The following is a 12,355-nucleotide window of genomic DNA, read 5'->3' as shown; positions in this document are numbered from 1 at the left end:
TTTCTTAGCTAGCATGTCCACCTCTTTCTTTTGCCCCATCTCTTGGAAGCAGAGTATAAATTGCTGCTAATCATCACGTTTGCACTGTAGTTTTCTTCAGTAAAGTGAGAAAAAGGAAATATTTATAGCACTCATTTCTCTGTCAAAAGTAAGTGAAAAATAGACTGAGAAACTTGTGTTTCTTGTCCCTGGCAAACTTATTTATGTACCCGAAATTTCATCATGCAGTCCCAATTCAAAATAATGTTTTCTATTCTTTCCCACTAACGTCTATCTGAGCTTTTGATAGCACTTGTCCTGATAATCCTTTCGGAAAGGATATAGTCAAAGGCCAAGCCAATTTATCTTCTAATTAATCTGGTGAGGGGTTTCTTTCACCGAAGCAATTGATACTTTTCATCTAACAGCGACATTAAGTTTGAATATTTGCCATTAGGACACTCTCAGCTGTTTCCACACTTAGGTCCTGCTCCTCAAGGATGTTTAGTATGGCTTGTTTGTGCTACGAAAACTTGGCTAATAAGTGACTCTTCACTTATTCCTTCATTGTGCCTGCCAGGGTGGCGTACTCTGTCCACAATTTTTAGTGGAGCTGTGAAGTCTCCCGCAGAGTAAAGGGAAGGAAACGAGACTGCAGGAGCTGACCCGGCGGGGCGAAGACAAGAGTCTCGGCAGGCTAGCTTCATCCGAAGACGAAGACTGCTACCCTCCTGGCTAGCCCCTTCCTTTCCTCCGCAGGCTGAGGCGTAAACCACCTGTACCTCAGGCCGCAAAGTCCGCACTCCCGCGATTTTGCCGGTATCCCCATTCCGGAGGGCAGAAGAGAAGGGGCGGGACAGCCCGCTGTCACTCAGCTACGTGGGCCAATGGAGGAGGAGCGAGGTCCATCTCCGGGCTGCGCCGCGAGCATGCGCACTGCGCGTCTCAGCGCCGCCGCCCATCAGCTGGGTCCTGTCGCGGCACCCCGGGGCCGGCGGTTGGAGAGGCCGGAGGAGGAAGACGCCGCGGAGGAGGTCGGGGTACGAGTTCCCGGTGGGAGCGGGGTGTGTGGCCTGGCGCCCCGGAGGCCTCGGCTCCTGCGGCCGCTGCGCCTCCTGAATTTTTCGCGTCGTCAGGCGGGCGCCGCCCTGCGCTCTGCGGCAGCCTCTCGGGAAGGGAGGGCCGCCGGCCCGGCTTCGGGCGGCCGCTCCACCCCACGCTCCCGGCCCGCGCCTTGCGCCTTGCCCGCCTCGGGGGAGGCCCGCGGGGCCGGGCGCTCCAGGCCGCGCGCCCGGGCCCACTGGAGAGGTGGGCGCAGTGGGCCTGGCGGCACGGCGGCACGCTGTGGACTCATAGTGGCCGCCCCGGGCCGGGTGGGAGGGGTTGGGGTGGGCGTGCCAGGCGGCGGGGGTGCTTCGGACCCGATGGGAGGGCTTGGAGTGGGCGCGCCGGGCGGCGTGGGTGCTCCGGCACTGGTGGAGGGGCTGGAGTGGGCGTGCCGGGCGGCGTGGGTGCTACGGCCCTGGTGGAGGGGTTGGAGTGGGCGCGCCGGGCGGCGTGGGTGCCCCGGGCCGGGTGGGAGGAATTGGCGTGGGTGCCCCGGGCCGGGTGGGAGGAATTGGAATGGGTGCTCCGGGCCGGGTGGGAGGGGTTGGAGTGGGTGCGCCGGGCGGCGTGGGTGCTCCGGGCGGGGGGGAAGGGGTTGGAGTGGCCTCTCCAGGCCGCGTGGGCGCACTGGCCGGCCCGGCAGGGTGGGCGCGAGAGCAGAGCTCGGGAATCCACCTTCTACCTCGACCACTATTCGTGCCTCCTCTGAGACTAATTAACCTCTTCCTCTTTCTATCTCACTTGTATAATAAACACATTTTAAAGTTCTCTACCTGAAATTAGAGGAACTGAAAAAATATATATGGCTGTAGTGAACGCACCATAGGCATTTTATGCAAGGCGCTTACCGTATTTGGTTTTCTGTTTCGCATGATGACTTTGGTTGACACGGTAACTTTCTTTGACCTGCTCAAGGTATGTCTTTAAATGATTTACATGAAGACAGTTAAAAAAAATCCTTAGGATATTTCACACCTTTCTGTTCAAGTGCAGTATTTTTTTCTCTGTCGAGTTTCTTACATTCACTGTATTCTGATTATAATTGTGTATATATTTTTAAACTTGCACAGAGTCTGAAAGAAAAGCAAATAATTATGAAATGCTGTGGTTAGTAATGTAGACGAACCTTTCTTCTACAATGTAGATGGACTTTTCTTCAAGCTCCAGGGAGGCTTGAGCCCACCTGGGCAGTGACTGATAACGGTGTTAAAATTGCTTGTGATGTGCTTTGCGGGCTGCTAATCAGACGTGTGACTAGTTAAGAAATTATGCTCCAGTTTCAAAGTTTCTGTGGAAGTTAATATGATACCATATTAACTTATAAAGGTCTTTCGCTAAAGATAATTTGCTTCTGCTGTTTACAATAACAAAGTCGACCCTATAATTTAAGGAAACGAGGAACTATTTAATTTTAATTATGCACTCAAACTTTAGCTAAGTCCTGGTGGTTGAAAAATAAATGATGTAAAACACCTTCAATAAGTCTGAATAAAGTTTTCAGCAATTCCATTTATTTTGGAAGTTGAGTGTGTAAATAGGTGAAAAATAATCCTTGGTATTGTGAGCTAAGACCAAATAGTATATTCAATCAGCAGATGGAGTTGCTGAGGAAACATGCAGTTGATGTGGTTTATGTAGAAAAGATTCCTTATCTTGTCCATAGAATGATCAGCCTCATGTTCATTGCATATTTTCTCTGGTAGATCCAAGTTGACAAGGTTGTGTCTCTCTTGTATTTATATTCCAGAGGTTGGGACATATAATAACCAGTGTACTAATTAGATCATTTTAAATAGTGATGAATGTATGAATAGTAATTTAGAAAGACTGACAGAGTGGCAGGAGTGGGGACTTTTTACTATACGTCCAGTGGTCACTGAAGGCTTCTCTAGTATGTGATAAGACCTTACTGGAAGGAAGGGACCAGTCACGGGAAGATCAAGGGGAAGAGCTGATAGAAATAGGAAATGGTCCCCAGGCAGTGAAGAGCCTGGGACTTCAAGACCTCAAAGAAGGCTCTGGAATTCAGTGTCTTATGTTATTATTTACTCTCAGACTGGGCATGTGTTCTTAGGGAAATAGTTACACTTATATACTCATTCCACAGATATTTATTAATCACCTAGTAAGTAGTCAGGTACTGAGGATAGAGGAGTTCACAAAGTAGACTAGAATCCCTGCCCCCCTGGGAACTTATGTTTTGGGGCACAGGATAGAGGGAAAGTCCAGTCCTTTATGCTGGTGCTAATGATTCAGAAAGTGAAACCTCCCATTTCTCTTTCTGTGGGCATTCTAGAGTTATAGAGCAGAAGCTCCATGCTTGAGGGACATCTGAAGGGTTCTTCAGTATGCCCAATAGTAGCAGGGGGTTGTTTGACACTCAGGATTCCATTTTTAAATCCCCTTAGTTCTTCCCTTTGTGCTCTTCAGCAGTTGTCTTCAGAAGAATCATTGTGAGGACTGTGCTTTGATCCTCCCTTCCCTCCTTTTTATAGTGTTTTTATGTCTTCATAGAAAGATGATTACTATGGTGTCTAAATGAGCATGTCCAAGAGAACTTTCTGTGCAGGTGGAAATCTTCTGGTGCTTGAAAGGCGGCTGGTGTGATGAGGAGCTGAATTTTCATTGAACATATTCTAATTAATCTTAATTTAAATTGCCACCTATGGTCAGTGGCTACTCTTACTTGACAGTGCAAGTCTAGATAATGAGTTATGTAATATTCTGAGCCATAAAACTAGGAATTCTGAATGCTTCAAAAGTATTCGGCAAGATTACTTTAGTGCCTGTCAGCTCTGGATTAGGCACTAGAGGTGGATGTATAAGTAAATGTCAGAAAAATGTGGCATTGATTTAGTACAAAGATCCTAAACTTCGAAATCAGTTTATTGGTAGCTATTATTTTTATATATATGGTATTTTTTTTACGGTAAAGTTCACCATTGAGCCATTTAATTTTCATATCTCCTTATCAGAGAGCTAACCTTTATTGTCTTTACAATATTACTTATTAGCAGATTAATAGAGAAAGGGGATTCAGTAAGCTATACATCAGTCAATTTCTGTCAATGGATAGAATTATCCCAAACCTTTGCTCATTATAAGAGTGGAGAAAGTAAAACTTCACAGAAGGCCTGGGGAAAGGCCATGAATTTATTTTTTTCTAATTGAGTGAGTCCTCCTGTTATACAGGGAAGCAATATGATTTATTGTTTAAAAGCTCTGGCCTCTGAAATTTAGTTTCAAATCTTAGCTTTATTTTGCCTATCTCAGGCAAGGTACTTATTCTCATTTTGCCTCACTTTCTTCATGTGAAAAATCAGAATAATAATTGTACCAACCTCCTAGTCTTGTTGAAGAATTCACCGAGAAAATACGAAAATCCTAGGCACAATGCTTAGGAAATAGTAAACCCTCGGTAAATGTTCACATTGTTAAGTTTGCTTAATTTTTATAAGTCTTTCTCATCCATCATTTGCAAATTACTTTTCGCTCTTCAGTCATCACTGAACTTAGGTCATCACGTCTCTGTCCTTTCTCTGATCAAGTGAATTCAGTATTTTAATGAAACAAAATGTTTATATTAACAGGAGTTGGCTCTTGTCCCTCGGCAAAGGATTAAGTTTATTTCATGTTTTTGTTTAGGCGCATTGTTTCCTCGTGAAATAGGAAAGTCAATGGACAGGTTTACATATCTGTTTGGAAATGATGTAACTTTTCACTTGAAGATGATTCCTAAGAGGATACCAGAGCTTCATGTTCTCCAGCGGCCAATGCTTCTTTCTCTGGTTCCATCTCTCCTAAACCAGTGCTCATCAAACTTTACCATGCATAGGACTTGCCTGGGGAGCTTGTTAAACCCAGAATCCTGGGTCTCACCCGTGGAGACAATAATTTGAAAGGAGGGCTGATCTGAGAATATCTATTTTAACAAGTTTCCAAGTGATAACTGATGTTGCTGCTCTTTGGGACACATTTTTTTTCCCCTTTAAACTTTTTATTTTGAAGTAGTTTCAAACTTCGAGACAGTTACAAAAATGATACAAAACTCAGAAAACTCCAGCATAGCTCCTACTCCCCTCTGAATAGCCAGATCCACCAATTTTAACATTTTGCCATATTTACCATGTTGTTTTTATCTCTCTCCATCTGTCAGTCTAACCAATCAGTCTATCTTCTGAACATTTGAGAGTAGGTTATATATATTATACTTCTTGAACAAATAATGCTTCCAGGATATTCACTAATGTAACCACATTAAGAACAGTTGTCATGTTCCTTGGGACACATTTTGAGGAGCCTTACCCTAAAGGAATCTACTTTTTACCTGGTTAACTAAGCTCAGATTCAGGAAACATTCATTGAGGTCCTCCTGTGAGTACTGACTGTGAGTCGGTGCTTTCCAGATGGGACTCCAGGGACACCTGAGAGGAACCCTCTGCGACAAGTAGTGACCTTGTTCCAGATAAGGAACCTGGGACTCATAGCAGTGATTACAGCAGGCCACAGAGCTCGGAAGTAGTGTCAGTTTCAGATCTTTCCCGCCCACGGCCTTCTGCCGCCAGACTGAGGACGCTGAGGATGCTGAGCGTGGGTTATGCCAGCCTGGGCTTTTGTTTATTTTTTAACCTCTCCTTTCTTTGAAATCCTATAGCAGTTGGACCCTATACTACCTGATTAAATATTGTAGTTTTCCATAGTTATTCCAAATATTTTAATGTTATGTTCTAACTAGATTATAGATCCTTTGAGAGCAAGAATCATATTTCATATAGGTGTTTAATAAATGCCATTTAGTCTCTGAAATAGTAAGTTGATTCTCTGAAGAAGATAGGTAAGAAGGGGCCTAAAAAGACAACTGAAAAGGCTCTGGATAGTCTTGAGATTTGAACGCTAGGGGAATTGCTGCAATTCCAAGCCCTGATTGACAGGACTGTGATGATGCTGTCTATGGAGGAGAGAAGAGGAGGTAATTATCTGGTTGTGTCCTACCGAAACAGGTGAGGTTTCATGGCATTACATTGGTACTGGCCTTAGAGCAGCAACTGCACTCCCTACCTTGCATCCTTGCTTGGTGGATAAGTACTTGGTCCCTGGATGTGCATTATCTCATTTTGATCCTGACTGCGGGCCCAAAGCATGGAGTTCCAGTTGACATATAATTAACACTGGCAGCTGAAAAGGCAGTTTATGAGTTTCTGTTGCTGCAAAGACACATGGACACTAGAGAGAGTTAAGAAGATGACTTGGAGGTGTAGATCTGGGACTTATTCACGTACAGCTTGGAACCATATGGGTAGAGGGGTCTCCCTACGTAAATAAATAGGAATTTCCTCATCAGTGTGTTTATGTTGGCTGCAGGCCAGCTTTTCCAGAGGTCTGGTTGATAGTGTGAAAGGAGAAGGGAAGATTATCATTGAGCCTTGAGAAATTATCTTATATTCTGCCATTTAAAAGATTTAAAAAACCATCCAAATCCATAGGTCTTTACCTCAAGACTTGTTCTTGGTGTTAGAGGACAAAATTGCATGTCAGCTGAGGCCTGAAAGAAATACTTAAGAACAGTAGATACATGGATCCCTTCTCCAAACGTTATACAGAAATTTACTCAGAATGGATCATGGACCTTAACATAAGAGCTAAACAATAACACAAAGTGTAGGAGTAAGTCTTTGTGATGTTGGGTTAGATGAGGCCTTCTTAGATGTAACTCCCAAAGCACAAGCAATAAAAGAAAAAAGGGAAATTGGGCTTCATCAAAATTAAAAACTTTTTTGTTCTTCAAAGGATACCGTCAGGAAAGTAAAAAGTCAATCCACAGAATGGGAGAAAATATTTGAAAATAATGTATCTGATAAAGTTCTTGAATCTAAAATACATGAAGAACTCCTATAACTCGATAATAAAAGAAAAATAATCCGATTAAAAATGAAGGGAAGTGGATGGTGCTCAAGCAGTTGGGTGCCTGCCTACCACATGGGAGGTCCTAGGTTTGGTTCCCAGTGCCTCCTAAAGAAGATGAGCAAGACAGTAAGGTGACAGAATGGGCTAGCATGGCAAGCTGACTCAAGATGATGCAGTGAGGAAACACAACGAGAGATACAGCAAGCAGGAGCAGAGGTGGCTCAAGCCATTGGGCACCTCCTTCCTACATGGGAAGTCTGGGGTTCGGTTCTCAAGTGTCTGCTAAATAGAAGATGAGCACGCAATGAACAGACACAGAGAGCAGACAGCGAGTGCAAACAATGGGTGGTGGGGGGTATAAATAAATAAAATAAATCTTTAAAAAAAAATGAACCAGGGGAATGGATGTAGCTCAGTGATTGAGCACCTACTTCCCATGTATGAGGTCCCAGGTTCAATCTCCTGTACCTCCTTTAAAAAAAAAAAAAAGAGCCAGGGATCTGTATAGACATTTCTCTTAAAAAGATATACAAATGGCCAATAAGCACATGGAAATGTGCTCATTATTATTAGCCGTCAGGGAAGTGCAAATCAGATTCACACTAGGATACCACTTCATACTCACCAGGATGGCTATAATCAGAAAGACAGATAATAACAAGTGTTGGTGAGGATGTGGAGAAATTTGAATCCTCATACTCTGCTGGGGGTAATATAACATGGTGAGCCACTTTGGAAAACTGGCAGTTCTTTGGAAGGCTAAGCATGGAGTTACCTTATGACCCAGCAATTCTATTCCTAGGGATCTACACATAGGGAAGACATGTCCCTATGTGTATGTCCACATAAAAACTTGTACATGAATGTTTATAGTAACATTATTCATAATAGCCAGAAAGTGGAAATAACTGTGTCCACCAGTAGGTGAATGGTTAAGCAAAACGTGGTCTGTCCATCCAGTGGCATGTCATTTAGCCATAGGATGGAACAAAGTACAGATAGATGCTACAAATATGGAAGGTAGATTAAATATGGTAGGCTAGGGAGTTGGGGGTAAATGGGCAATGATTCCTAACGAATGCAGGTTTCCTTTTTGAGGTGATGAAAATATTCTAAAGTTGTGGTGATTGTTGCAGAACTCTGAATGTATTTCTAAAAATGAAGTGTTCATTTTAAATGGCTGACTTGTGTGGTATGTGAATTATAACTCAGTAAAGTGGTTATAAAGAAGATGCAGAAGTTAGAAGCCCCGTGTTGGTTTGAGGGAAGTTCAGGGCCCCATTGGTCTCAGGGGATCCCAGGCCTGGGCCCCAGCTCGTCCTGTCCCAGGCTGCCTGGAAGGACGGGCACGTAAGCCTGCCGTCTATTGTGGCAGTTACGCTGTCTGGTTTGAGGTTTGAATTTACCTTTTTTTGAAATTCGTTTGGGACTTGTCTCTAAGACTTGGGGAGGGGATCCGAAAGCCCCCAAATAGATAAACTGGACCCGTAGAGCAAGGAAGGGAAATGGAGAACATCTTAGGCCCCCCGGCTCTCCAGGTGACCCTGGCATATTCCACCATGCAGCAGCGTTTCAGGCACAGAGCCAGTGCTGTTTGCCAGCCTCAGCAGTTTGCTCTTGTGCTGCCTGCCAAGACTGTCCCGTAGGACCAAGATGCTTACTTCATTGAGGCCTGTTCTGTCCCACAAGAAATCGACAGTGGCTTCTTATTGCAATGTATTCACAGTAAGCCCAGCATCCAAAGCTCCCCTCCATCTTCAGTGACGTTGGTTTTGTGTGGTACCAAGTGTGGGGAGCTTTGGAATGAGAACCCTAGAAATGACTCCCACCTCCACCCTTGCTGGTTGGCCTACCTTGGACAAGTTACTTAATCTTGATAAAACACAATTTGCTCATCCTAATTAAGACAAAGATCATGCTACTGACTTTAAGAGGAAGTTGTGAAAACTCAATTAGATAATCTAGGTGAGAAACTTATCACTTGGCAGATGTGTAATAACTGTAGGGTTGTTCCTTCTTTTCCTTTCTGCATCATCTCCTCCTCTTCTCCGCTGTGAATCACCTGATCTGGGGCTGCCAGGGCCCTCCCTTCCTGTGATAAAACCTTCACCCACACTTAGTCTATCAGCTCCAGACTTCCATCCACTCGTACCCAGGTACCCAGATCCTAAATTTCTGTTTTATCAATTCTTCTGGAGAAGGGCAATAGTGATGCTTCCTTGTTGTAGTCACTGTCACTTTTGCCTGGCCCCTGGCCTTTTACTGCTTTGTGTTGATAAAATTTTGTTGTTTTAACTGTTTTTTCCCCTAAATTACAATGTTTATTTGAACACACACTTTATCTCAGTTTCTTTCTTTGACTTTCCCAGTGCTGAGTTGAGTGCTGGCCGTGCAGTAGACCCTTAGAGAGCTGACTTGGGGGCCGATACGCGGAGCAGCCCGTGCACACGCAGTGGCAGGATGGGGCAGGGCTCGTGGCAATTCTCTGAGCGTGGTCCTGGATGCAGTAGTGCCATCCTCTTCCAAACCCTGAGAAGGTAGTGTGGGTTGAAGAAGGAAGGAACCTCATCTTGGGTCTTTCCAGTAGCAGCATTCCAGCTTAGCTTCTGATCCTAAAATGCTGGCTGTGGAAGCAGGGTTCCTCTGTTCTAGCTCTGTCAGGCGGGTATGCTGGACATTCATTGGGTGTTCTTTCTCTTCCCAGCAGTTCAGTCTGCTATCTTGGATTTGAACTTTCTTGTTAAATTATTTGTTCCTGAGCTCCCTATGTTCCTATGCTCCCTACTTTAACAATCCTATGTTCCTGAGCTCCCTACTTTAACAATCCTTGAATTGTTAATTCTGTATTAATCCTATGTTCCTGAGGTCACTACTTTAACAATCCTTGAACTAGACACCATTTCCTCAGAAATAGAAAGGAGAAATGAGTAGAGAAGGAAAGATATGTGCATCTTTACTAATTAATGTTAAATTAGATGTAACAAAGTTTCTGGGGATAGCCTGAAGTCTGTGTTCATCTAACAAATATTTCAATGCTTGCTCTGAGCCAGAAATTGTCCTAAATGTTGGAGAAAGAAAGATAAGTAGCATGCAGTCCTTGACTTATAGTTCTTTTCAGTTTAGTCACGGAGAAATTATAAAAGGGAATGTGCAATTTCAAACTTATTTTAATTGTTTAAAACTACTGTCTAAAGACCAGTTTTTCCCCTAAGTGTGAGAGTTTTCTTGTTTGATGTGTCCCTTAGCTAGATTTTTGACACTGTTAAATTGATCACATTTTTAACTTCCCATACTGATAATTTGGAAAATGTAAGCCAATAATGTTAAAGATACAATTATGTGACTCCTCTTTCATGTTATTTAGATGACTGCTTAGAAAAACTTCTGCATAGCCCTCCAGCATCTGATGAAATTAGTGACTGAGCCAGTCAACCATGTCGTACACTCCAGGAATTGGTGGGGACCCTGCCCAGCTGGCCCAGCGCATCTCTTCCAACATCCAGAAGATTACACAATGTTGTGAGTTGATTTTTAAATTGACCTTGTTTGTTTTCACTTTTTAACTGAAGTTGGTGGAGGTTCGTAAAAAGGTAGCTGTAGTATTTGAGGGAGGCAGCAGCAATTCCATTGGCAAGAAAGGAGCCCATGAGGCTTAATGCAAAGAATTGAGCTGGTATCCAGGGAAAGGTAAGCTGTGCCAGCAGTCTAAGAGAGGATACATCAAAGTGTCATCTTCTCGAGTACAGAACTGAGGTTATAGAAGAACCAGGCAAAGATAGGTGGGCTGGAGGTTATGTATGAACTTGAGCTGAAAGGAGGGAAGGATTAACTGAAACCAGGTTGCACTTCCTGAGAAAGATCAGTTGATGCAGTCTGAGAAGTGGTAAGTTGGGCAGAGGTGAATGTGTGTGGCATGGTACGATTGTTCCTGTGAGATGACACGACATTGCCATCCGCGGCCACGTCGGGTGGGGAGGATGGTGGTGAGATTCACCGCTGTCCCACGTGAAGTGCTGTCAGGCAGGCTGGGGCCATCCACCTGTAGGGGTCCGGTCACCTCCTTCATTTGTGAAACAGAACAGTGTCCTGCAGGAGCTAAAGGCCTCAGCACATGAGCAGAAACTATGGGGAATCAGACTTCACCTCAGGAAGGAAGGGTGTGTGAATCATACAAATTGTCTAGGGGTGGAATCCCCTGCCCTCAAGAGGGGTGAGATTTCTTTTATAAAAGTGACCAGTGTAGAATAGCCAGATAATTCTCAGGTCTGTTATTAAGAGTTTTAAACATTGGTATAATGGTTAGATTAAGTCACTTAAAGTTGAGATTCTGTTTTGATCTATTTCACAAATAATTTATCAAGCACCTACTTTTTGCTAGGCAGCTTCCCAGACATTGGGAATGCCGTAGTAAATGAGGTCCGTAAGGCCCCGCTTGCGGGTCACTTACAGTGTAGTGAAGAGAAACTCCTAATCAGCAGTGAATGAACAACAGTGTCCTTTGAAGAAAATAAAATGGGGGTGATATGGTCCCCTAACAAGGACGAGAATGACTGCTGGTGGGAAGACAGAGGAAAAGGGCATTTCTTTCTTCTTTCTTTAATACCAGGAAATAACTGGTATTAAAAACTCTAAAGCAGTACAGAGCTAGGGTGTTTAGAAAATCATCAAAGAAGAAAAAGATGGTTGTGGCTGGAGCCCACACCAGAGGGCCAGGGGCAGGAGACAACAAGAGGATGCTGGGCCCCTCCTGCGTGGCTGTGCCGCTGTGTGTGAGGAGTTTGGGTTTGACTCTTCGAGGTGGTAAAGATCGGGTGGAAGATTTTAAGCAGGGCAGAGACACAGCCCGATGTGTGTTTTGGAAAGGGGGCTTTGGCTGCTGCTTAGATAGACTTTGAGGGAGTCGGAGGAGTCGGAGGAGGCTGCGTTGGTCAGCTCAGAGGTCTGCTAAGAGGTGGATGGACAAGGAGGGGTGATGGCCGAGCTGGCAGGACTGCTCTCCAGTGGGCCCCCAGGAGTTGTGGCGCTGTGCACGAGACAGGAAGGGAGGACAGTTTTGTTTTTGTCAAATACATTCTGAGATGCCTTTAAACATCTGAGTCAAATACTGAGTTTGCTGTGTGAATTTGTGTTCTGGTGTCATCAGAATCGAGAAGGCATTGGAAACCACAGGTCTAAGATAATCACAAGCGCCTGAGTGGAGTTAAGAGTAGAAGGCGGGAGTATTAAAGATGGTGAGATTCAGGGAGGCAGGAAGAAGCTGGCAAAAGGAGTCTGAGAAGGAGTGCCAGGTAAGGTAGGAAGACAATCAGGGTACTGCAGATTTTTAGGGAACGAAAATACAGAGTGAAGAGTGGGTGAGGCATCC

The 12,355-nt window shown here is 44.4% G+C and overlaps 1 protein-coding gene across 3 annotated transcripts in view; it reads left to right on the top strand.

The window, feature by feature from the left end:
* Positions 1–886: 886 nt before the first annotated feature.
* STX7 (syntaxin 7) overlaps positions 887–12,355 on the top strand; it is a 46,732-nt gene continuing 35,263 nt past the window's right edge. The window contains exons 1-2 of one of the 3 annotated variants that reach the window (XM_004469485.5): positions 887–1,019; positions 10,355–10,509. In XM_004469485.5, the coding sequence (XP_004469542.1) occupies positions 10,425–10,509 (85 nt within the window). In that variant the 5' untranslated portion in view covers positions 887–1,019; positions 10,355–10,424. Of the gene's footprint in view, positions 1,020–9,359; positions 9,528–10,354; positions 10,510–12,355 lie in introns of those variants that run through there. The other 2 variants (XM_004469486.5, XM_023592014.3) reach the window with 2 other exon arrangements.

This window comes from Dasypus novemcinctus, chromosome 11 (genome assembly GCF_030445035.2).
Source record: "Dasypus novemcinctus isolate mDasNov1 chromosome 11, mDasNov1.1.hap2, whole genome shotgun sequence".
Taxonomy (NCBI): Eukaryota; Metazoa; Chordata; class Mammalia; order Cingulata; family Dasypodidae; genus Dasypus; species Dasypus novemcinctus.
This window is presented reverse-complemented; position numbering and strand designations above follow the sequence as displayed.